The sequence below is a fragment of the Chiloscyllium plagiosum genome, unplaced genomic scaffold (genome assembly GCF_037043375.1).
Source record: "Chiloscyllium plagiosum isolate Xiang-an unplaced genomic scaffold, Cpla_swu_hap1 HiC_scaffold_22, whole genome shotgun sequence".
NCBI classification, from domain to species: domain Eukaryota; kingdom Metazoa; phylum Chordata; class Chondrichthyes; order Orectolobiformes; family Hemiscylliidae; genus Chiloscyllium; species Chiloscyllium plagiosum.
Genome location: NW_028270160.1, coordinates 63,571,727 through 63,598,454, shown reverse-complemented (window position 1 = coordinate 63,598,454; position 26,728 = coordinate 63,571,727). Strand labels below are relative to the sequence as shown.

Here is a 26,728-nt window from a genome sequence, read left to right as displayed (position 1 = left end):
TATATTTGAATGTCCTCAACATTCAAAACAAAGAGATGTACTGAAAAGTGCAAATAGAAATAAACAAACAAAAGTAAAACACTTTAGATGCTGGAGATCTGAAACAAAAACATTCACTGTTGTTACCATCACTGAATCCCCCATTACCAACAGCCCTGAGGTTAACATTGACCAGTAACCAGTATATAAATAGCAAAGCTACAAGGGCAGGTCAAAGGTTGGAAATCCTGCAGTGAATAACTCCCCACCTGACTGTCCACAGCCTGCCCACCATCTAGAAGGAGAGGTCATAGTTTTACGCTGAGGGGGTGGCAGCTTTCAAACAGAGCTGAGAAGGAATCACTTCTCTCAAAGGGCTGTGAATCTGTGGAATTCACTGCCCCAGAATGTGCTAGGAGACTGAATAAATTTAAGGAAGAGATGGACAGATTTTTAATTAGTAACGAGTGGAAGAGTTACGGAGAGTGGGGAGGAAAGTGGAGTTGAGACTGCAATGAGATCAGTCAGCCACGATCGTATCCAATGGCAGAGCAGCCTCGGGAGGCTGAATTGCCTATTCCTGCTGCTAGTTCTTATGGTCAAAGCACAAGTGTGATGGAATACAATACTCCCCACCTGCCTGGATGGGTGTAGCTCCAATACCTCTCAAGAAACTTGACACCATTCAGCACAAAGCAGCCCGCTTGATTGGCACCACATCCACCACCTTTTCTTCAAAACTCACTCACAGTGGCAGCAGTGTGTACTATTTACAAAGTGAACTGCAGAAAATCACCAAGGCTCCTTAGTCATCATCTTCCCAATGCACTTCTATCTAGGAGGACAAGGGCAGCAGGTACATGGGGGTTCCCCTGCAGGTTCCCCTCCTAGCCAACCACCCTGACTTGGAAATATATTGCCGTTCCATCAGAATTCCCTGTCAGGGGGCATTTTGGGGTCAACCCACAGCACACAGGATGCAGCAGTTCAAGAAGGCAGCTCACCAACACCTTCTCAAAGGATAGAGAATAAATGCTGACCTAGGCAGCAACACATACAGCCAACAGACTAATACGAAGAGGAGTTAATCAGAATGAAGCCGATGTGTCTGTATGACCTAAACTCAGGGAGGAGATCGTTTTGGTTATTAATGTAATGGCTGTTGCCCACCACACAGCTGCACTTACCAAAGATGTCACTTTCCTCAGAGATATTCATGAAATCAGAATCACAGAATCCCTACAGTGTGGAGAGAGGCCATTCAGCTCATCAAGTCTGCTCCAACCCTCCGAAGGACATCCCAATCAGACCCAGACCCTATCCCCGTAACCCCCCATTTTCCATGCTAACCCACCTAACCTGCACATTGCTGGACTGTGGGAGGAAACCGAAGCACCCAGAGGAAACCCACACAGAGAGAATGTGCAAACTCCACACAGTCGCCCAAGGCTGGAATTGTCATCCCTATTCATCCCTCATCTACAACCTCTCCTCTTTGCAAGTTGCAGCTGGTAGCAGGCTGTTGCTATGTCCAACGGTAGAGCATCATCAGCTGATTTGACAGAGGCACCAGCAGTTTAGACTTAGCCTGTGGGTCAGGGTGAGGGGGTTAGATTATAAAGGACATTAAAAAGAGGCGAGATCCTGGGCAGGAAAATGGGCAGCTGCCAGGATACTAAGCAAAGCTGTCAGTTTTTCAGGGTGCAAGAGGACTAATCTGAGGCTTGAATTTAGAGGCACAGAGCAGAACTCTGATAGATGTGGATTGTGAAGAGTTTGACAAATCAGCCAGAAAACTTGTCATCAATGTGTTAGAGCACATTTATAAATACAGGACCAATTTGCTGCAGGAATTTTCTCAGAACCTGGAGTCTAACACCTTAACACGGAAATGCTCATGTTACAAAGATGCTGTGGAAGCAACATTGCTGGAATAGTTTAATCTTTCATAAGATTGTGGTATGACCATACCATTGCTTTAATATATGTACTTTGTCCATTTTTTGTATGAAAAGATGCAGAGATAGAGGTGCCAAGTGGTTTGTTCCAAGTCAACAAAATAAGGCCTCGTGTGTTTTTATTTAAAGTAGGAACAATAGAAGCACCCTGAATGGGTGGAGTCAAGTTCACACAGAACCAGGATTTTATTTTAATTTTCAGTAGCTGTTGGAGTTTGGAAGCTGCTATACATCTCTCCCTGCTACAGCAAAATACTTGAGTTCTCTCTCTCTCTTTCTCAGAATTTTCTCTTGATGTCTGTCATGGAAATTAAATTGACTCAACTCAACTGTTAGCAAGAGCAAAGAAAAGAGCTTTATTCAGATTCTGCAGAATCGACCCAATACATTCGGCCTGATGCCTCTTGTAAGGGGCACTTGAGCATAATTCAGATACTCTTCTCATACCATTCTTATCACGCTCTCAAGGGCAAAAGACTGGCAAAACTTAAGTTGTTATTTTCTCATCCCCTGGTCATGGACATAACTGTTCTTATGCTTTCGCTGAATTTGACTGTCGCAAGCTCAAGTTGAATGTTTACAAAATTCAAGCAAAGCCAAGCTGTCTCCTAGCTGCAGCACTCAGCAAAGTATTGTTTGTAAAGCTCAGCACAGCGTTAAATTTAGAAAGGCATTCTCTTTCAGATTTCACAGTAAATGTTAAATTTGTTAATTTTCCATTACAATGTCCTTTCCTCCTGGACTGGAGAAATGTTGCATGTGAGAAAATCTATTTTCCTGAATTTCCCTCTGCTGAGGGTATCTTCATGGGATGTTACTATCTTGGAACAGCTAATCAGCGGTAGTTAGGATATATCATTCTGTTAAGTATTTCAATAGAGTTACAGTTAAGCTAATTTTTCTATTCTTATTTAGTCTGTATTTTACCTATAGTGTAAGAATAAATTGAGTTTTGCTTTAAGTGTGGTGGTCTGACCAATCGACTTGCATCTGGAACACAACATTTTGCACTTGCCTTTAAAAATAAAAAAAAAGTTGGGTCCAGCCTATCTTCTTAATGAATTTTGGAGGTGTTTAGCCTAGTCCATAACACTGGAAAATTGATTTATTTTCAATTCACAAAAAGGTATATTTAAAAGAGGTCATTAAGAGTTCACAGTGGACACTAGAGTTTTGGTTTATAAGAGAGCTTCCTGTAAATCACATGGCTGGTAATAACTGTCTGCTCTGGTCTAGGCTCCATCCTTTGCTGGGTACTTTTTTGTTTGAACAGTAACTGTCTTGGAGTGATTTAATTGAAGAAAAACCTGCTAAGGACAAGCTGCTCAGCTGATCACTCTCATTTCTGAAAAGAAAACATTCTTTTTAGATTAGATTCCCTACAGTGTGGAAACAGGCCCTTCGGCCCAACCAGTCCACACCGACCCTCGTTGAATTCAGAATGAAACCAACTTGTTCCTTTAAAACTGATTGAAGAAACACTGCAAGATTACATTTCCTGAGCATGTCTGAAAGACTCAGGGACAACTGCGCATGATTAGTCACAACACCAGCTAGAACATCGCAGGAACGGGTTCCGTAAAGTTCTATTCTTTATCCTTTTGCATTCCAAAACAACCTATTGGCCAAAGCAATTTTGTTTTCATACAGTCATTTTCTGCAGAGAATTCCATTTTTTCCATCATTTCTTGAAGTGTGTGTGTGTGTGTGAGAGAGAGAGAGACTAAGCATGTGTGTGTGTGTAAGAGTGAGAGTGTGCATACGTGCATGTGAGAGTGTGTTTGTGTGGGTCTGTGATGTTTGTGTGTGTGTATATATGTGGTATGTGAGACTGAGCATACATGTGTGTGAGAGTGAGAGTGTGAGTGTGCAAGCACACATGTGAGGCTGAGCATGTGTGTGTGTGTATGAGAGTGACAGTATGTGTGTGTGAGAATATTGGTGCATCTGTTTGAGAGTGGGTGTGCGTGCATGTATTTACAGAAGAGTGAATGTGTGTGAGAGAGTGTATGCACGTGAGAATGTCTGGGGATGTATGAGAGTGAGAAAGTGTGTGTGCATGTGTGTGAGAGACAATGACTGTGAGAATTTGTGTGTGTGAGAGTGTGTGCATGTGTGTGGGAGTGTGTCTGTGTATGCATGTGGGCCAGAGTGTATGGCTGTGTGAGACTGTGTGTCTGAGAGTGTCTTTGTGTGACAGTAGAAGAGTATGTATGTGAGAGAGACTGTGTGTGAGAAACTGTGTGTGAGAATGTATGTGGATTTATGAGAGTAGGAATGTCTGTCTGGGAGAGAGTGTGCAGGTCTGTGTGAGACAGAGTGTGTGTATTTGTATGTGTGTGAGTGGAAATGTGTGTGAGAGTGTGCATGAGTGTATGTGTAAAAGAGAGAGTATGTGTACTAGTGTGTGAGAGTGAGTTTCTGTGTATCTCTGTATGGGTGCATGAGAGTGGGAGTGTGTGTATGAGTCAGTGCATGCATGTGTTTATGTGTGAGTGTGTGTGTGTGAGAGGAAGTTTGTGACAGTGTCTGTGTTTGTGCATGAGTGTGTATGTGTTTGTGTGGGTGTGTGAGAATGGGACTGTGTCTGTGTACACATTTGAGAGGGAGTATGCGGGTGTGTGAGAGAGAGTGTGTGTGGATGGAAGTGTATGTGTGGTTTGTGTGTGTATACATGTGTCTTTCTGTGTGTGCATATGTAGTTGTGAGAGTGATAGTGCATGCTTGTGAGAGTGTGGTTGTGTCAGACTGGAAGTACATGTGTGTGTGAGAGAGCGTGTGAATGTGTGTGTGTAGGTGAGTGAGAGTGGGAGTATGTCTGTGTGCATGTGTGAGAGGGTGTGTGTGGGTAGTAAGTGAGAGAGTGTGTGTGTGTGCGTGTGTACATGTGTGAGTATGTGAGACAGAGTATATGTGTTTATAAGTATGTCAAAATTATGTGGTAAGCTGTGAAGTGGTGGAAGAAGTGTGAGAAAACCCTCACCCCTCCAGCCTCAGATGTGACTCTGGTCAACTCCGTCCTGAAATCTGTGAAGCTAACCTGATGTAGCATTTTATTACAATGACTCTGTTCCTATTGTAGCAACTGACCATTGTCTAACTGCTGCAACAGAAACTCTGAAGGTGATGGCAACTGTTGAAATACATCTTTATTGAATATTATAAAGTATTTGCAGCATCTCAATTTTATAAGGAAACCAACAATTAGTAGCTCCTCAGGTTTGTTAAGTACATTCAGGGGATATACAGATCTCATTGGTTCATTACAAAGAACTTAGTCAGTTATTTACACTTTGTTACAATATTAAGTTCAACTGCTCATTCAGACATTCATTTCTCAGTACATTATCATGAAAACCTGGGGCTCCTCAAACTTTTGCAAACTCATCAAATGTCTATTATGAATACTATGCTGCACTCGCTGTGATTAATAAAGATGACACAATACATGAGGCATTTTAGAAATTCATTGAATTGTACTCACGCTCCAGAAGTCAGCCATGCTGTGTATGGTTTGAAAGGTAACCCCTGAATCTACTGCAGTCGACAGGAAGAGGTTTGACATGACCTTAGTGTAGTAGTAGGCATTTGAACTGGTCATTCCATAGGTCACTGGAAAAGGAAAGGTCATAGGTTACCAGTATCACATGTGATCAATCGTAATAGAACTGTAAAAACTCTATATTTCAGATAGTAAAGATGATAAGATAAGAAATAACCTGCTCCACTATTCCATAAGATCATGGCTGATCATTTTGTGGAGTCAGCTCCACTCACCCACTCGCTCACCATAATCCTTAATTCCCTTACTGTTCAAATGTCTATCTATCGTTACCTTGAAAACATCTAACTTTGTAGCTTCAACTGCTTCCCTGAGCAAGGAATTCCACAGATTCACAACCCTTTGGGTGAAGAAGTTCCTCCTCAACTCAGTCCTAAATCTGCTTATTTTGAGGATATGCCCCCTAGTTCTAGTTTCACCAACCAGTGAAAACCACCTCCCTTGTCTATTCCCTTCATAATTTTATATGTTTCTATAAGATCGCCTTTCATTCTTCTAAATTCCAATGGTTACAGTCCTAGTCCACTCAATCTCTCCTTGTAAGCCAACCTTCTCAACTCTGGAATTAGTGGGCGGCACGGTGGCACAATGGTTAGCACTGCTGCCTCACAGCGCCTGAGACCCGGGTTCAATTCCCGCCTCAGGCGACTGACTGTGTGGAGTTTGCACGTTCTCCCCGTGTTTGCGTGGGTTTCCTCCGGGTGCTCCGGTTTCCTCCCACTGTCACAAAGATGTGCAGGTCAGGTGAATTGGCCATGCTAAATTGCCCGTAGTGTTAGGTAAGGGGCAAATGTAGGGGTATGGGTGGGTTGCGCTTCGGCGGGTCGGTGTGGACTTGTTGGGCCGAAGGGCCTGTTTCCACACTGTAATGTAATCTAATCTAATCTAGTGAACCTCCTTTGCATCCTTTCTCAAGTAAGGAGACCAAAACTGTACACAGTACTCCAGGGGTGGCCTCACCAGCACCCTAAATGGCTGCAGCATGACCTCACTATTTTTAAACTCCATCTCTCTAGCAATGAAGGACAATATTCCGTTAGCCTTCTTAATTACCTGTGTCTGCAAATCAGCTTTTTGTGATTCATGCACAAGGACAGCCAGGTCCTTCTGCACAGCAGCATGCTGCAATGTTTCGCCATTTAACGAATAGTCCATTTTGTTGTTATTCCTACCAAAGTGGATGACCTCACATTTACCAACATTGTACTCCATCTTCCAGACATGTGCTCACTCACCCAACCTGCCTATATTCCTTTGTAGACTTACAGTGGCATCTGCTCACTTTGCTCTACCACTCACTTTAGTCATGATACGGAGGTGCTGCTGTTGGACTGGGGTGGACAAAGTTAAAAAGCACACAACACCAGGTTATAGTCCAAAAGGAAAGGATGTTCCCCAATGACTGGGGCGAAAAAAACTGGGAGTCACAAATGAGCATAAGGATACGTGGCCATTTAGCATTGAGATGAGGAGAAATTTTGAACTCCAATATGAATTCTGAAGAAGAGTTATACTGGACTCAAAACGTTAACTTAGTTTCTCATAAGTCTTCATAGATATTACCAGACTTGCTGAGTTTCTCCAGCATTTTCTATTTTTATTTCAGACCTCTGGCTTATACAGTATTTTGTTTTTGGTTTGGCTGATACCATACGCCAAATGTGAATTAAGTCCCTCTATGGAACAATGAAAAATTATGTATTTAAAAGGAAACCCGTGGTCTACCAAGCTGAAAGAGGCTTAAAATGCAATATCAAGCAAATAGACACTATTATAATTGTGCAGAGAATTGTGAAAAGCTGTGAAAACTCTTTGTGAAGAAGGACTCGTGTCAAGAAAATTGGAAAAATAGCAATATAACACAACTAATGGGTGTGAAAATTGAAGGCAGAAAAGTTTATTAAAATGGAACTGCAGGATGTGAACCTTAAAATTTAGATTGCATTTACATCAACACATACACGTTTTACACTTCATTGTATAATGATGAAATGAATGCTTTAAATGAGGGTAAATTCTTATTACACCTTTGAAGGGTGTAGAGAGATATTGGGCAGGCAGTATCCAATGTAATTCTGTAGTTTTGGATGGACAATGTGGGTGTTCTTTGAGTGAATGAAACCCTGTTTTCTGTCAGTTTGAAGATTAGATTAGATAGATAACTTAGTGTGGAAACAGGCCCTTCGGCCCAACAAGTCCACACCAACCCTCTGAAGAGCAACCCACCCAGACCCATTGCCCTACATTTACCCCTTCACCTAACACTATGGGCAATTTGGAATGGCACATTTTTGGCTGTGGGAGGAAACCGGAGCACCCGGAGGAAACCCACGCAGATGCGGGGAGAATGTACAAACTCCCCCTCTGGCACTGTGAGGCAGTAGTGCTAACCACTGTGCCACCGTGCCGCCCATGAAAGGTGATAGTCCCAAAATAAAAAAAAAGAGTTAATTCATTCAGTACTTTGTCCTGGTGACTTGCTTCCCATTTATGATTTTAAGGACAGTGTTAGGATTTTTTTTTAAATCCCTGAAAATGAGACTGATGATCCCATTCATTGCTGATGAATGTTTGAAGCCAGGGTTGAGAGAAGCATGGGTTTAACAGGGAACCCTTCAGGGTGGGATAAAGAATCTGAAAGCAACAAACAAAATAAAATTAAAACTTAAGGCAGTCTTACAGTCATCAATTAAATCGTAAAGACAGAGATATCACCCAACGTCAGACTGCATTTCTTCATTCATCTGGTTGGAAATGTCAGCCTTAAAAATACTGCTACCTGCTTCAGTCAGGAAGGTTTCTTTATCAGACACCTTCTGTTCTGACGTGTCAGATAGTCATCTCATTTGTTTTACTTCGGACCTTCTAAATTGCTTCAGTAACACCAAGTACACAATCCCCAAATATTTGTTACTGCATTAGATGCATGAATCATAGGTTAATTCCCTTTTATTAGAATACAAAGGTTTAGCAGTAAATGTTAAATTATTACACATGTCTGTCAGAGATAGCAAATTAATGGTTTTGTGGAGACATGATACAAAAGTGCTATTTAGTGTGTTTTACTATCAAATATAATGCATCACCATCACCATTAATTTTGCCCATAAGTAAAGGATGTTTCAAAACATGAACACAAAGTGTGTACACATATCACCTCCTTGCAGATAGACATTAATTCAATAGTAGATTACAATAGACATTATTGTTTGAAAAAAAAGCACACACACAGTTCTGCTGTTTTGATGCTTGGGTAATATAGAAAATCATCACCCTGCTGTGTATAAAGTCAAAATTGTAATCTGAAGCCATGATTAATTATAATGAATGGATCATGTTTAGCATATAGAAAAATTTAAAAGCAATGAACAGATGGTGTTTGTTCAGCTTCCGCTTGTACACACGACAAACAATAAAGCAATGTGTCTCATTGACAACAGCAGAATAACCAGCAGGACATTCAACTTTCCTGAAGTTATACACTGCAAACTGCCCATAAGGCTCAGGTGATCATTGCTTTTAGGGTGAAATTCCTTTGTTTATTTTCTCCTCTTTCTTAAGAGTGCAACCTACTGTCAGGTCTCACCCACAGACACAAGTAAACTCCATCGGATAAACAAGAGTAATTTTCTGAATTATGCACTCGCTTCACAAAGCTAAGACCGGGTTTCTACTCAATACCTTGGCCTGTCTCCTTAATTCCCTCTCTCTTGCAAGGAATGGATGGAATTCTCTTGGATCTTGGACATTATGAGATCATTCTTTCAGCAGCCTTCGCTGTAACATGCCACCCATGCCCAGTTTACTCCGATGAAGCCAAGATTCCCTGCACCTCCCCGACCTTGCCTACAGTTGAACCCCTGCCTTTATTGAGTTTTTCTCCAATTTTCCCTTATGCCCACTCCAAGCTCACCTTCCTGATGAGATCTACTTCACACTTTATTCCTGCAAAAATATACTTCTTCCTCCTCAATGCTTGCTGGCTGAATTTCACAGTTTTCTCAGCTCATGTGCTGCCTCCTCCCTAAAACTGACCTTACCCTGACTTCAGAAACCAGTCAGCGTTCCTCCTGCTCTCTGACTCCAACTCAAACCCCATTCCCTTTCCAAAATCCCAAACTATGTTGTTGCTTGCAAAATCCACATGCACTTTTCCTGCCGCACATCTGATACAAGCACAAAGCCCAATGAAGTTCCCACTCACCCCCATTGAAAGAGCTGCCCCTATCTATCTGAAATCCTGGCCACCTGACCACCTCCCTTCCACAGCAGACTTGCCCAACAAAGCCATCCCACTTATCGAGATATCCAGCCTTCTCCGCTGTTCAGGGGCTGACTGCAGTCCCAGTAACCTCAATCATCTCCCCCCCCTCCAAACCAATCTGATCTCTTGTTATAGCTCAATGTCTCCATCCCAGATGTTTCAAAAGGGATAGGGAGGGAGGCAAAAGAAGTGAGGGAGTGGCATTGCTGATCAGGGATAGTATTACAGCTGCAGAAAGGGAGGTTGTTGAGGAGGGTCTGTCTACAGAGTCAATATGGGTGGAAGTCAGAAACAGGAAAGGAACAGTCAATTTATTGGGAGTTTTCTAGCATGCTGGCCTTCATAACAAGAGGAATTGAGTATCGAAGCAAAGAGGTGCTTCTGCAGCTCTACAGGGCCCTGGTGAGACCACACCTGGAGTACTGTGTGCAGTTCTGGTCTCCAAATTTGAGGAAAGACATTCTGGCTATTGAGGGAGTGCAACGTAGGTTCACGAGGTCAATTCCTGGAATGGCGGGATTACCTTACACTGAAAGACTGAAGCGACTGGGCTTGTATACCCTTGAGTTTAGAAGACTGAGAGGGGATCTGATTGAGACATATAAGATTATGAAAAGATTGGACACTCTGGCAGCAGGAAACATGTTTCCGCTGATGGGTGAGTGTCGAACCAGAGGACACAGCTTAAAAATACGGGGTAGACCATTTAGGACAGAGATGAGGAGAAACTTCTTCACCCAGAGAGTGGTGGCTGTGTGGAATGCTCTGCCCCAGAGGGGCCCAGTCTCTGGATTCATTTTAGAAAGAGTTGGATAGAGCTCTCAAAGATAGTGGAATCAAGGGTTATGGAGATAAGGCAGGAAGAGGATACTGATTAGGAATGATCAGCCATGATCATATTGAATGGTGGTGCAGGCTCGAAGGGCTGAATGGCCTACTCCTGCACCTATTGTCTATTGTCTATTATCACCCTAATAGCAACAGAGGCACAGAGGAGCAGATTGGGAGGCAGATTTAGGAATGATGCAGAAGTAACAAAGTTTTTGTCATGGGTGACTTTAATTTTCCTAATATTGATTGGAACATTTTTAGTTCAAATCGATTGGATGCAGCAGTTTTTGTCAGGTGTGTCCAGGAAGGCTTCCTGACTTAATATGTAGATAAGCCGACTAGAGGGGAGTCGAAAGTGTGGTGCTGGAAAAGCACATCTGGTCTGGTTGTCCTGTTCAAATCCAAATCATGTTGGTCTGAATGTAGTTTGGAATCCACGCAGGATCAGACCATTCCGTAGGCAGGCCCTGTGGAAGGAGATGCAGCTGTGGTAGCGAGTCTGCTTCCGGACGTGGTTGAAGAGCTTCAGGGCAGAGGAGATGACCTGGGGGGGTGCAGTGAGACACGGACTCACCAAGGTCCTTGTAGAAAGAGAGGAGAACTTCTCCAAGATAGGCATCCTTGGAAGAGGCTTTAAGTAAGGTTAAATCAACAAGGTAAGAGTGAGGACTGCAGATGCAGGAGATCAGAGTCAAGAGAGTGTGGTGCTAGAAAAGCACAGGAGGTCAGGCAGCTTATAGAGAGAGGAGGAGAACCTATTCAAGGTAGGCATCCTTGGACTCACTTTCTTCTAGAGGGGAGGCCATATTGAATTTGGTGCTTGGCAACAAACCAAGCCAGGTGTCAGATCTCTCAGCGGGAGTGCAGTTCAGTAATAATGATCACAATTCCCTGACCGTTACCAATCTTATGGAGAGGGATAGGAGCAGACGCTATGAGAAAGTGTTTGATTGGGAAAGGGGGAACTATAATGCTATTGGGCAGGAATTCAAGCACCTAAATTGGGAACAGGTGTTCTCAGGTAGATGCACAACAGAAATATGGAGGTTGTTTAGGAAGCACTTGCTGATTGTGCTGGGCAGGTTTGTCCCACTGAGGCAAGGAAGGGGTGGTAGGTTGAAAGAACCTTGGGTGACAAGAGATGTGGAACATCTAGTCAAGAGGAAGAAGGAAGCTAACTTAAGGTTGTGGAGGCAAGGATCAGACAGGATTCTAGAGGGTTACAAGGTAGCCAGGAAGGAACTGAAGAGCTTGAGGGGGGCATGAGAAAGCTTTAGCAGGTAGATTTAAAGAAAACCCTAGGGCATTCTACACTTTTGTAAGGAAGAACAGAATGGCCAGAGTGAGGGTAGGGCCAATCAACGATAGTGGAGGGAACTTGTGCCTGGAGTCAGAGGAGGTATGGGAGGTCCTTAATGAATACTTTGCTTCAGTATTCACTGAGAGGGATCTTGACATTTCTAAGGACAGCATGAAACAGGCTGATATGCTCAAAACAGGTTGATGTTAAGAAGGAGGATGTGCTGGAAATTTTGTAAAACGTAAGGATAGATAAGTTCCCTGAGCCAGACGAGATATACCTGAGGTTACTACAGGAAGCGAGGAAAGAGATTGCTGTGTCTTTGGCGATGATCTTTGCATCCTCACTGTCACTGGAGTCATGCCTCCAGATGATTAGAGGGTGGCAAATGTTATTCCCTTGTTCAAGAAAGGGAATAGGGATAACCGTGGAAATTACAGATCAGTCAGTCTTACATTTGTGGTGGGCAAATTATTGGAGAGAATTCTGAGAGACAGCATTTATGATTATTTGGAAAAGCACAGCTTGATTAGAGATAGTCAGCATGGCTTTGTGAGGGGCAGGTCATGTCTCACAAGCCTTACTGAATTCTTTGAGGGTGTGACAAAACACATTGATAAAGGTAGAGCAGTGGATGTGGTGTATATGGATTTTAGCAAGGCATTTGATAAGGTTCCCAACAGTATGCTCATTTAGAAAGTAAGGTGAAATGGGATACAGGGAAATTTGGCTATCTGGGTACAAAATTGGCTGGACCATAGAAGACAGAGGGTGGTAGTAGATGGAAAGTATTCAACCTGAGAGGTGGCTTGATGGAGGTGTACAAGATGATGAGATGTGCAAAGTGGATAGCCAGAGACGTTTTCCCCATGGTGGAAATGTCTATCACGAAGGGGTGTAATTTTAAGGTGATTGGATGAAGGTTTAGGGGAGATGTCAGAGGTAGGTTCTTTACTCAGAGAGTGGTGGGTGTGTGGAATGCACTGCCAGCTGTGGTAGTAGAGTCAGATTAGGGATAATTAAGTGACTCTTGGATAGGCACATGGAAGATAGTGCAATGAAGGGTATGTAGGTTAGTCAAATCTTAGAGTAGGATAAAAGGCCAGCACAACACTGAAGGCCGAAGGGCCTGTATTATGCTGTACTGTTCGATGTTCTAACATCCTAGTAAATCTCTTCTGTATCCCTTCCAGTACTATCACATACTTCCTGCAGTGAGGTGATCAGTACTGCACTCAGTACTCCGGTTGTGGCCTGACCAATGCTCTATACAACTCTAACATTACCTCCTTGCTCTTGTATTTTATACTTCTCTCTTTTCCTTTAACCTAGAACTTTCAGCGAGCTTTCAGTCATCATCCTATCATCACCAGTTAATGCAGGTTCATAGTTCCTTGAAAGTAGAGTCGCAGGTAGAGAGGATAGTGAAGAAGGTGCTTGGTATGCTTGCCTTTATTAGTGAGTGCATTGAGTACAGGAGTTGGGAGGTTATGTTGCAGCTGTACAGAACATTGGTTGGGCCACGTTTGGGAATACTGTGTCCAATTCTGATCTCCATGCTATCGAAAAGATGTTGTCAAACTTGAAAAGATTTACACAGATGTTGCCAGGGTTGGAGCTACACGGAGAGGCAGATTAGCATGGGGCTATTTTCCCTGGAGTGTCAGAGGCTGAGGGGGTGACCTTATAGAGGTTTATAATATCATTACAGGTATAAATAGGGTAAATAACCAAGGTTTTTTCCCCAGGGTAGCAGAGACCAAAGCTAGAGGGCATAGGTTTTAGGTGAGAGGGGAAAGATTTAAAAAGGAGATAAGGGGCAAAGGGTGGTACGTGTATGGAATGAGCTATCAGAGGAAGTGGTGGAGGCTGGTACAATTACAACTTTTAAAAGACATCTGGATGGATATATGAATAGGAAGGGTTTACAGCGATATGGATGAAGTGCTGACAAAGGAGACTAGATTAATTTAAGGCATCTGGTCGGCATGGACAAGTTGAACTGAAGGGTCTGTTTCTGTACTGTACAACTCTATGACTCTATGAAGCACTTTCCTACATTAAAGGCACTACAGAAGTGCAAGGTGTCATATGTGACACTGAAGAAACTTGGGCTGATGGTGTCTGAAAATAAGTGCTTTAAGATTTCTCAGTGACGGGTAAAGAGAATCTGTAGTGCAGCCTGCAGACAATGTATTACAGTATCTGCAATATAGCGATGGTGGAACGTGCTGATATTAAACTACATGGACCAAGCAGGCTTTCCTTCCTGAAATTTGCTGAGCTTCTTGGGTGTTGGAGTGTCTTTACCCATTGAGGAGAGCAGTGCTATTTGTATCAGTTACTGGACAGAGGGATAAGAAGGTAAGTCATTCAACAAAGGTTACCTGCTCTCTGAACCTCCACAGTAGCTACAAAGTTCATAAGAGTGTTTCAGTGAAGAGCTGAGTAAATGTTGACCCCAGGATACCACTGATCCTCATGGTCTCAAGGTCAGTGGTTCCATTGAAAGGCACAGGCAGGGACTGAGCGGTCTCTGTCTATGTTCTCTGTTGTTATTTGCTGTCTCATTCACATTTAGCAATGCTCCTCAGCTGCTACAGCCTCTTGCACTTGCTGAAGCATCCCAGTTGTGCTTATGCAGAAATCAGATGGCTCCCACAAGGCTATACAGAAATACTGAAAAGTTCAAGCTGGAGCCCGGGTGTCTCACCTGGAAGTTACATGGTTAAAGTAGGTAAAGCAACCAAGGAGTACCGGCAGGTTCACTTGGTGCCTGTGTGAAGGGAATCGTCACCTTTCTAACACCACACGAGTTATTCCAGTCTCAGGTCATGTTATTTGGAGTCCAAAACTTACATCGTACCCAGGAAACACACTTAAAGTAACCTCTAGAAAATCCAGTTAGTTGACCTAGTGGTCAAGCTCAAAAAGAACAAGTTCATTAAAGTAGGACATACATCAAGGAGCTGTCAATCTACTTGCAGTAGCACTGATTCCCATTCCGACAACATGTGAAATCATGAGATTCTTGGGAATTCTTACAATCTTAGAACCCCTACAGTGTAGAAACAGGCCATTTAGCCCAACATGTCCTCCAAAGAGTAACCCACCTAGACCCATTCCCCAACCCTATTACTCTATATTTACCCCTGAGTGATGCCCCTTACCTACACACCCCTGAACACTATGGACAATTTAGTCTGGCCAATTCACCTAACCTGCGCATCTTTGGATGTTGTGTTGGAACCGAACAGATAATATTGACCAATGCTAGTGGATCTCATTTCATTCACGCTATGGGTGAAGAGCCACAACGATGGATCAGAACCCCTAAAAACTGCGGACTGTGTTAACTTTGACCACCAAGATAATTTTTAAATCAAGTCTGCTCCAGCCCAAAAAAATGACAGCAAATGTAAATTCAGTCACTTTGTGGCAAAATCCTGAATGGGACAAATGGATTGTCACTACCAAAGAGAGTCAGGGAATCCTCAAACAGAGAGGGAATCTCTCCTCTCAGCAGAAAACCACCTCTTGTAGAATTTTTGTGTTTGGGCCTTTGAGGATTATACAAAATACAAGTGTTTCAAAGGTAACTGCAATAATGACCTGTTTGGGTTAGTGACCTGGTGTGCTATTGTGTGGACAAATTTGCTGTGAGGGTCACAGCTCTGAGAACTACCATTTAAACACCCCAGCGCTGCTTGTTAAACCATGGGTTGAAGATTCTCTCTTGCACTGGTCAGCCACTGCCAAAGGAAGTGGGACCAAAAGAGTTTCAATCAACCTACAAAGCCAAGAATTTCAACATTGACTATTCAATTACCAACATTAATGCAAAGCATCCTTTCAGACTCAGCTCTTATTTTTAATTTGGGTATTAATGTCACTATTTCTTCTTGCATTGAGTAATGAATAAACTCATTCCTTTTATGAATCGAAGACAGCCTGATTGAATTAATTCCTGTTACATTTCCTGAGTCTGAGAAAGGGTCCTTTTAAAATTAACCTTGTTGATACCAAGCAAAAGGAAGGGTTGGGGGTGGGGATGGAATAGCTGTGATGAGCCAGTGCACACCTCCCCACCCGGAGGATTAAGGTTTAAAGTATCCTGTCTGGAACTGTAACAAATTGGGGAACCTGGCTGGTACACTTATCGAGCTGCTTTTCTCAATTCACTTCAGCAGTCAGATTATATCTGCGGCCTTTACTTCCTTTGGGAAGTTCCTATCCAGGGATATACAAAAGCACCTCCTGTACCCACCCTAAATTTACTTTAGGATTCTTACCATTTAGGGGCTGTTGCCTTTTCAACTTTTAAGATACATCTATACTTTTGTATTATTTACTTTTCGAGAATCGTCTTACCCGAGTGTTAGACCTTCTCTAGTTTGGGATTATGTTTGGCATGGACTTGTTGGACCAAAGGTCTGTTTCCGTGCTGAATGACTCTATGCCTCTTCTTATTGATTATTTCCCATTCTGAAAGCGGTCTTTGTTTCATATCCCTGCTAATACTTTCCCGTAATTGTCATTCTTTCTTCAAATCCCCTCTTCATCATTCTAATCCTTTCTTTCTGTTTTCTATATTTATCTCAATTACGTTTTGTAGAATTGCCCTCCTTTTGTTGCATGTGATTTTTTAAAGTCTCTTTTTAACTTCTTAAATCAATGACTCTTTAAAATTATACTTTTCACTCCAGTTCCTTCACTTCATTTTAGCCCATCCTAATCCATATCCCTTTGTCTCCATACTAACTGGAATATTTTCCTTTTTTTTGAGTTAGCGCCAGGCCTTTTTCACTAAAGATACACACCCACACTTCTCCAAATGAAAATGAATCTCCACATAATTATATCCAGAAGCTTCTGCTCGCTAACATTTTCCTGTAAATCCATCCACAAACTTAAATCACACCTTTTACTCCAGAGATTTTGCTTGTTAATGGACTGGTGTTAAATTTCAGCAGAATAAGAAATTTGTTTTCACTGAACAAGTGTACTTGTTTATTCTAGGCCAGTTATACCTGGTTATGGAGCAATTGGTGGTGGCTGGTCTATTTCAACCTTATGGTGTGTTCACACAGAAACTGACTGAATCATTTACAAGCTGATACTAGGAAGTACTTCAGTACACAGATAGTGATCAAAACAAAGTCCAGGTAGAACAATGGAGGTGAAGTGAGGGTGGCATTCTGCTTCATTCTGAATCCACGAACCAAGATAGGCTAACAATCGTTCTCACTGAAATTATCTCCTGATCTCAGGACTCCGATCCAACTCTTGGATGGCTATGATTATCCATTTTTCTCCTCTTTCATGATCCTAGTCCCACTCAGCAGCTGCTTCAGTATTTTCTGAGGACTGTATTCTTGCTCAAAGATGTCTTATAAGGGCATCTGGGAATCTCACGCTGCCTCCCTTGTACTCTCGGTGTGGTGTATACTTAAGTTTCACCACGATAAACTGAAAGCACACTGTAGCCTCCTGAGGTGAAGGAAGGTTCTTTATAAGTTCAAGTTTTTCTTTTAACATGTCACAAGTATTGATGTGACCAACAAATATTAGCTCATTGATTTGAAATGATAATTTGCTTTTATTAAGGGTCAAGCTGATGTTTATAACTAACTTCAAGCATTTTCTAAAATTTCTTAGCATATTTCTGCTGTTAACTAGCTCCATACTATTAGATTACATTCTAATATAGTCAGGCAAGGTGTTTATTTGGATAAGGTAGCTGGTCTTTATGACATATTTTGAGGGAGTGTGCTCAGCATATTCTATCCTTTGAGGAAAGGAATCTGCCAGATTTACCAGATACTTACCAGGTCTAGTCTATATGTGACTCCAGACCCACAACAATGTTGTTGGCTCTTCACTGTCCTCTCAGCATTAGAGATGGATAATAAATGCTGGCCCAGCCAGTGATGCCCACATCTCATGAACACATAAAAGTCTTGCCCACATATTCATACTCAGTGGGGGAAACTACATTGTGAAATCCTGATACTCATACCCTGAAACTACAGCATAACATCACTAATCATTTTGTACATAACGCAGCAATGGATTTATATCTGAATCTTAAACCTATCTATTCACCTAACACACCGAAAAATCAAACCTTTTTAATTTTGGCCAAAATACATATGTGCTGTTTTAACATATCCAAGGTGTTTAAATGACTTGTGTTATAGAGTCAGAGCCATAGACTCTTTTCCCTAGGGTGGAGGATTTCAAGACTGGAGGCATTATAGCTATAGCTATAGAGTCATATGGCATGGAACCGGACCCAACCAGTCCATGCCGACCATAATCCCAAACTGAACTCAACATTTATTTTTCATGTACTTATCTAAATATCTTTTAAAATATTGTAACCGTACCCAAATCCACCACTTCCTTTGGAAGTTCATTCCACACACGAACCACTCTTTCTATAAAAAAAGGTGCCCCTCATGTCCTTTTTAAGATTTTTATGTTTTTTTTTTAATCTTTCTCCTCTCACCTTAAAAATATGCCCCCGGTCTTGAAATCCTCCACCCTAGTGAAAAGACATCTGCCATTCACCGTATCTATACTCCTCATGATATTACAAACCTCTATAAGGTCACCCCTCAACCTCCGACGCTCCAGTGAAAAAAGTCCAAACCTATCCAGCCTCTCCTCATAACTCAAACCCTCCATTCCTGGCAACATCCTGATAAATCTCTTCTGAATCCTTCCAGCTTAATAATATCCTTCCTATAACAGGGAGACCAAAACCGGACACACTACTCCTGAACAGGCCTCACCATTGTCTTGTACAACCTCAACATGACTTCCCAATTTCGATACTCAAAGGTCTGCGCAATGAAGGCAAGCATGCTGAACACCTTCTTAACCATAACGTCTATATGTGATACAAACATCAAAGAATTATGCACAGGTCATTCTATTACAATGTGTATTTCATTAGCATGAATTTGTTATAATACGACTAACTCATTGGGGACACTGTTTATGAAGCTAACTTTTAAAAAGTGTGTTGGCTATAATGCCAACACACGTTTTAAAAGTTAGCTTCATCACCAACACTTAAAGCACTAAGGCACTTTAAGTTTCTAAAGTGTGGTTTTTCTATAATGTAGGGTTGCACAAGATGTAACCATTGCATTGCAGAAGAACTAACAGTATTGGAACCCCTAAATCTCTTTGTTCTACATCACTGCCCAAGGCCCCACTTTTAATTGTATAAGCCTTGCCCAGGTTTGTTTTAACAAAATGCAATACCTCACATTTATCCATTGACTTCACTGACAAAAGGCACTGATGATACCCAGGTATTCACTTGCCACTCTTCAGCCCATTGGTCCATTGATCAAGATCTCTTTGTAACCTTAAATACCTTCCTTCAGTGTCCACTATACTATCAATTTTGGTGTCATCCACAAACTTACTAACCATGCTTTCTATATTCTCAACTAAATCAGCTGTTTTTCGCTCAATCTCACTTCTTATCCTCCCCTCAGGTTAGCTGTCCCGCTCTGGTGAATATTATTGGATTTATTTGGATGTATCAAATTTAGCAAAAAACAAGTTTCTCTTAAATCTTAAAGGGGACAAAATGAAACATATATGAGATGCAACTTAATCTAAACAAGATGTTCTTCTGACACTTACATACTGTCAAACTATTCAAATAGGTACATATCACAAGGAGTGGCACATGATTTCAATATATACATTTTTTTAAACGACTGAAAATAAATCATCACAAAACATTTTATAATTTCCCATTTTAACTGCAAACCACAGTAGAAACACTTCAGGGAGTAAATCCAACCTGATATTGTTCAGTTCAATTCCCAACAAAGATCCTTGAGATCTGATACTGATCATATTTCCAACACTGATCTGAAATTGTTCAGATTTCCAACATTGATTTGATATTGATCAGATTTCCAATACTGATCTGATACCGATCAGATTTCCAACACTGAACTGAAACTGATTAGATTTCTAACATTGATCTGACACGGATCAGATTTCCAATGACTAAACAGTCCTGGGACAGGGTTGACAGGAGGGTAGGAAGCTCGGTAAGTTTGGTTAGGAATGGTGGGGGTTATCACTGTGTTGATATTTACGTCAGGTGAGCTTGAAATTATGTTGGGGAAGGGGTTGTAATGAATGAAAATAAAGAGGTAGATTTCAGTGATAGTGGGACATGAAGAATTTAGAGACGCACAACACTGTGGAGGCTGGAATTTGTGGTGATAATGAGGGATATGAGATAGATAATTCAGTTCCAGGCCAAACACTAACCCAGAGTTGATCATAGATTAAAATATGACAAACAAGAAATGTATTTACATCATTGACTTCACTGACAAAGGCACTGATGATACCCAGGTATTAACAAACATAGCAGTCTCAAGATTTTTTGAAATTATTTTAAAATTTACTTTGAAAAACCTCACAGATCTAACAATTTAGAAATTGAGTTTTTTTTAAAAATAAATCCAAACCAGTGAATTGTATTTAGTGCAAATACTCCAAACTAGTTTGTTAAGGATTGATTTTGAATGTTACAATATGTTCTTTGCAGATTTCCTCTTTTCTCATGTATATCATAGATTGCCAACAAAAACTAATGGTCTGAGTGTTGCTTTCTGCATGAACCTATACCAATATGACCAAAGTAAAATCTCAATTCAATACCACAAAATGTTTAAGCTAACAACTGTCCCAGTTTTGTTCTGCAAATGGCTTGAGAATGGTACATTCATTGAAAATTATTGTCTGGGAATTGTCCATTAGTTGCAGTTGGAAAGATCTATTTTAAAGTCAATGGAAATTGATTATTGCTACATCTGCAATAGTGAAGATTTTTTTCTCAGAACACTTAGCAATCTAATATACTCCTGTTACTTTTTGAAAAATTAGCAAAGGAACCGGTGAAGAAAAATGGTTAAAAACAAATTACTTTTCAACATCTGAACACGTGAATATGGAGCAGCAGCAGGATCATTCAACCCCACCAGCCTGTTCCATCATTGAATAAAATGCATGACTGATCTGACTGCAACCTCAACTCTACTGTCCTGTCCTTTCCCAATACCCTTCCCTCACTTGTCAGTCAAGAATATGTCCAAGGGGAGAGAGTGAGGACATTCCTGAAGAAGGGCTCATGCCCGAAATGTCGATTCTCCTGCTCCTTGGATGCTGCCTGACCTGCTGCGCTTTTCCAGCAACACATTTTCAGCAAGAATATGTCCAACTCAATCATGAAAAATTTCAGTGATCTAGCTTCAACACACAAAAGCATTCCACAGATCAATAACTCTCTAACAGAAATAAGTTTCCTCAACTCCCTCTTAAATGGATGTTTCATTATTCTGAAATTGTGTCCCCTCGTTCTAGTTTCACCCACTGGGGGAAACATCCACTCAGCATGTGCCCTGTCAGGATTTTATGTGTCTTAGTAAGCACATCTCTCATTCTTCTAAATTCCAATGGATACAGACCCAATCTTAGAATCCCTACAATGTAGAAAGAGGTCATTCAGCTCATCTAGTCTGCACCGACCCTCCAAAGAGCATCCCACCCAGATCTACTTCCCTACAATGCTGTTTTTACAATGGCTCATCCACCTAGCCCACACATACTTGGACACTACAGGGCAATTTAGCATAGCCAATCCACCTAACCTGCACATCTTTGTACTGTAGGAGGAAACTGGAGCAGTAGGCAGAAACCCAGGCAGATATGGGGAGGACATGCAAACTCCACCCAATCGAACCTGGGTCCCTGGTGCTGTGAGGCAGCGGTGCTAACCACTGAACCTCTGTGCTAGCTTTTTAAGATAACCTCTTCAAGACAGGAATCAGTCAAATGAACTTTCCCTGAATTATTTCTAATGCAGTAATATCTTTTCTCAAGTAAAGACATTAAGGCTAATCACAACAGATGTAGTCTCACCAATGCTCTATTCAACTTGGCAGCAAGGCTTCCCTCCTATTATATTCCATTACCATTGCAACAAATGGCTTCATTCCATTTGTTTTCCTCATCACTTACTGGACTGCATGCTATGTGATTCATTTCCCAGTACAGCCATATCCCTTAGTTCTGGAGTTATTATATGTAACTTACATAATATTCTGCTTTTCTATCCTTCTTTACAAAATGGTGAAGTTCACAGTTAATCACATGATATTCTATCTGCCAATTCTTTTGCCCACTCACTTCATCTAAGTCTTTATAAATTCTTTATGTCCTCCTCATAATTTACTTTCCAAATCTGTCTTGGTGTCACCTAAACTTAGCAAATGTAGCTTTTGCCCCTCTATTCATGTTCCAGATAGATTGTGGATAGTCATTGAGTCCTGTGACACCTTACCAACGTGAAAATCAGCTGGTCTCTGCTCCCAGTTAGCTGACCAATCCTATACCTATGCTAATTTGCTAATACTGTGCTTATTTTGCACAGAAACCTTTGATGTAGCACGTTTTAGACATCCAAGTACACCAAATATACAGCATAACCACCTGAAGGAGCAGCGCTCCGAAAGCTAGTGCTTCCAAATAAACCTGTTGGACTATAACCTGGTGTTGTGTGAATTTAACCACATATACAGGTTCCCCTTTATCCACAACACTTGTCAGTTCCACAAAGAAATCTCATGAATTAGACAAAAGTGATCACCCTTTCACAAAACTATGTTGACTCTGTCTAATTGCATTTAGATTTTCTAAGTCCCCTGCTATAGTAGGTTTGCATATTACCCTAATGGCAGACGTTAAGTTGTTGGGTTACTTACACAAACATATGTCCACTAGGAAAACTATGTAAACTACCAGTTCACGCAAAGTTCTCCTGATGTGTAGCTCTGGATTACTGGACAAGTTCTCAGTCAGTTTGGTGCCCCACAAACCTACAGAAAAGGAAAGAGACAAAGGCATAACATTGTTTCAGGACTTAGAAAGTCAACAGCAACAAATAGCTCAGTCCTATACAGTAATCTGGGGAGTTAGTCAACCCAGTTGGCTACATGACCACAGTATCATGAAGACAAAAGTCAACAATGCGAGTTCTCTCCTAATCCTGGCTGTGATAGTTCATGAAGATCAACCTCCTCACCCTACCACATGCTGATGGAGTGGTTACCCTCCAGCTAGACATGACCAATTGTTTCTCTCTAACTGAGAAAGATGCCTTTGGTCTTTTGTGAACCATAGCTCCATACACACAAACAGCGTAACCTTCAGAGAGACTTAAAACAGCAAGTTGTTCTTCACTGAATATTTTCTACTCATTTCTATGGTAATCAAAGGCATCCTTTTACCTCACTTTGTTCAGGGTCAGTGACCTTATATACCTTATAAAATCCTGAGGGGCATAGATAAGGTGAATAGCCAAGATTTTTCCCCAGGGTAGGGGAGTCCATAATTAGAGTTATAGGTGAGAATAGAAAGATTTAAAAGGGACCTAGGGGGGCTACATTTTCACACAGAGGGTGTTTTGTACATGGAATGAGCTGCCAAAGGATGTGATGGAGGTGGGGGAAACATGGTCAGCATGGACGAGTTGGGCGCAAGGGCCTGTTTCTCTGCTGTACAACTCAAAGAAACTAATAATCCTCACAGGAACATGAATACAAAATACTTGGTGTGAGAAAGCACCTATTATTTACAAATTTTATACATCTATATGCAAATAACATATACATAGCATATATTTATAAATTCAAAGATGCTTTAAAGATTTAACACATTGCAAAATATCCCTTTTGTCCCAACATATCAGTGTAAAGCTCAAAATGTATTTTATTCTTGTGAAAACTGAAAGAACTGCAGATGCCGTAAATCAGAAACAGAACAGAAATTGCTGGAATAGCTCAGCAGGTCTGGCAGCATGTGTGGAGAGAAATCAGAGTTAACATTTCAGGCCCAGTGACCCTTCCTCATTTGATTCTTGTGAACTAGCTTATGGTATTTACTATTCCTAACACTGATGGGTGACCCTATAAACTACTATCACTGATAACCCTAATGTAATGAGATTCTGTCTCTGGTGATCTGACTGTTTTGTCCATCACACTATTATTGGTCTCTTGCTGCCTTTGGCAGTTTTACTGTTCTGAATAAATGTACTGTCCGGAGCAATGTTACGAGTGTTGGAGATCTCACTGTCACCAACAATACCAGCTCAGCTTTCTCCCAGTAAAATATCTTCAATGAGGGTTGTGATTACTCTGGGCTGAGATGGTTAGTGTTAGCGTTTTACTGACATAGTTGGGGAATGCTCACACTTGACATTGTGATCACACTCAAAGAGTGATATACATGCCTGGAGCTGTCAGGTTTGGAATACTGCACTTCCCAAAGGGATTTTCCCAATCATTGACCTTGATTTAGATGAGATCTTGGGAGCAATCACACATATGACAATTCCCACAGGCTTTCAATCAGTATGATAGTAGGAAGCTCCATGCAACATTCACTGTCCAGCAGCTTGTGATTATCCAAACGTGAAAACATTTCCCAGTCGTGTCTAACATACCCGCTAGGTCCAACTGCTCGCTTTCAGATATGGGGAGTTCACTGAAGTCCACTCCCCAGCAATGTGGAAAGGAAGTGAAGGAGAGAGAGAAGAGAGAGAAGAGAGGGAAGAGAGGGAAGAGAGGGAAGAGAGGGAAGAGAGGGAAGAGAGGGAAGAGAGGGAAGAGAGGGAAGAGAGGGAAGAGAGGGAAGAGAGGGAAGAGAGGGAAGAGAGGGAAGAGAGAGAAGAGAGAGAAGAGAGAGAAGAGAGAGAAGAGAGGGAAGAGAGGGAAGAGAGGGAAGAGAGAGAAGAGAGAGAAGAGAGAGAAGAGAGGGAAGAGAGGGAAGAGAGAGAAGAGAGGGAAGAGAGGGAAGAGAGGGAAGAGAGGGAAGAGAGAGAAGAGAGAGAAGAGAGAGAGGAGAGAGAGGAGGGAGAAGAGAGAGAGAGAAGAGAGAGAAGAGAGAGAAGAGAGGGAAGAGAGAGAAGAGAGAGAAGAGAGGGAAGAGAGGGAAGAGAGGGAAGAGAGGGAAGAGAGGGAAGAGAGGGAAGAGAGAGAAGAGAGAGAAGAGAGAGAAGTCACTCTGACATTCTGCTGTCACACAGACTGAAAAAGGACAATGTGCTGAATGAATTGTAACTGTGTTGCCCTGGGGAATGTCGCTGTCCTTCCTGCCTTTTACCAGCAGTACACAACCTTTGATCTGCCTGAAACTTGTTGGTCTTTCAGAACAAGGAGTTGACCTCGACTGAGTGTTGCAGACTGGCACATCCCGAGGTCCAGGACTATGTGCTGAGAGACGCACTAAAGCCTGGGGCAGCTGCTGCCAAGGTGCAGTGGGGACAGACCACTGTCTGAGGTCTTTCTGTTGAAGTTAAATGGGGGTCCATTCAGTTATTGGACCCTCGTGGTGCATCAAATATATGTAAATAAAATCCAGCACAAGTAAGAAATGCTGTTGTGTTGGATAGAGTAAAACTTGTTACTTTACATTCTACTTTACAGAACCAAACTGGATTTGTGACTATGTACATCAAGGTATTTTTGTAAATAAAGTATTTTTTGAAATTAAAAAAGAGCAGTACATGTATCCTCTTTCTCAATCCCACTTGTCCAAATAAAACCTCATCCAAACCTCACCCTATTCCCAAGGAATGACAAGACTTCCTGGCTCCTGGAATTATTGGCCATGCATGTGATCCTGGGGTGAACATTTACCCAAACTTTAGAATTTAAAAAATAGCTGAATACGTTACAGGGAAACTATAGACTGGGCTATTACAATATTCAAATATGTTCAGCACGGACTTAAACTACTTAGAAAATGATGAGTTGGAGGTGCCGGTGTTGGGACTGGGGTGTACAAAGGTGATGAAGAAGGACCTGAACAGCAACCACTGAGCAGCGCTCCGAAAGCTAGTGCTTCCAAATAAACCTGTTGGACTATAACCTGGTGTTGTGTGATTTTTAATTTAGAAAGTAAACATCATCAAGAATAAACGAACAAGTGACAACACTTTGTTTTCCTTTTCTGTTCATCCGCCCTCGGTTTTTACATGTAAAATAGTCAGGTCTCAATGGGCTTACTAATGCACCTGTCAGAACATCCATGTCTGGTTATAATGGAAGAAATATGTTCTGCCTTACCTCGAATTCCCTTCACTATAGTCAGGCAGCATCCCGGCGCAACTTTACTCTTGGGATACAGTGGGGGTTCCTCACATCCATAGGGATTGCTGGGCAAAGAGCTGGGATTGTAGATGGTCTGCACTTTCAAAGGGGAGCTGGGCGGGGAGCCCTCGTACGCTGCATTGTCCCAGGCTTTCCTATTCGGCAGACTGTCCATCTCGTGGACCTCCTGGATAGGCAGCTTCAGGTTGTTGTCCCGGACCGAGCTCATGTTGCCAGGCCGCGTGTGTGTGAGCTCTCTCCGGCCTGCCTGGCTTTCACTGACACTGGGTGGCTCTTTCAAGTCCGAGCTGTGGCTCTCTCTCCCTGCTTTATGGACAGTCCTCCCTCTTTTACACCAACCTCTGCTACCTGGGTGGTGCTAGAAAACGGGGCGGAACCAGGGGAGGATTGACAACTCCCAGCGGCAAACTTGAGGACTGGGACATCCAGCAGTGCCAGAGAAATTCCGGGTAAACTAGGGGACTCCTTCAGTCAAACAAGAGAAAGGTAAGACAGAAAGTGAGGGAGAAACTCAGCCAGTGAGGTTATCCGGCCTGCGTTTAAAATTGTTAACACCAGTAAAATTAGTCGTTTAACTAATAATGTTATTCCCTCGTTTTTTATTTCAAAAAACGT

At 41.9% G+C, this 26,728-nt stretch overlaps 1 protein-coding gene across 1 annotated transcript in view; it reads right to left on the bottom strand.

Annotated features, from left to right (window-relative positions):
• The window catches only part of pkd2l1 (polycystic kidney disease 2-like 1), an 86,127-nt gene extending 59,806 nt beyond the window's left edge, over positions 1-26,321 (bottom strand). The window contains exons 1-3 of the mRNA XM_043712286.2: positions 26,069-26,321; positions 22,703-22,816; positions 5,422-5,549 (exon numbers count right to left, since the gene is read on the bottom strand). Of these exons, the coding sequence (XP_043568221.2) occupies positions 5,422-5,549; positions 22,703-22,816; positions 26,069-26,321 (495 nt within the window). The remainder of the gene's footprint in view (positions 1-5,421; positions 5,550-22,702; positions 22,817-26,068) is intronic.
• Between the last annotated feature and the right edge of the window lie 407 nt (positions 26,322-26,728).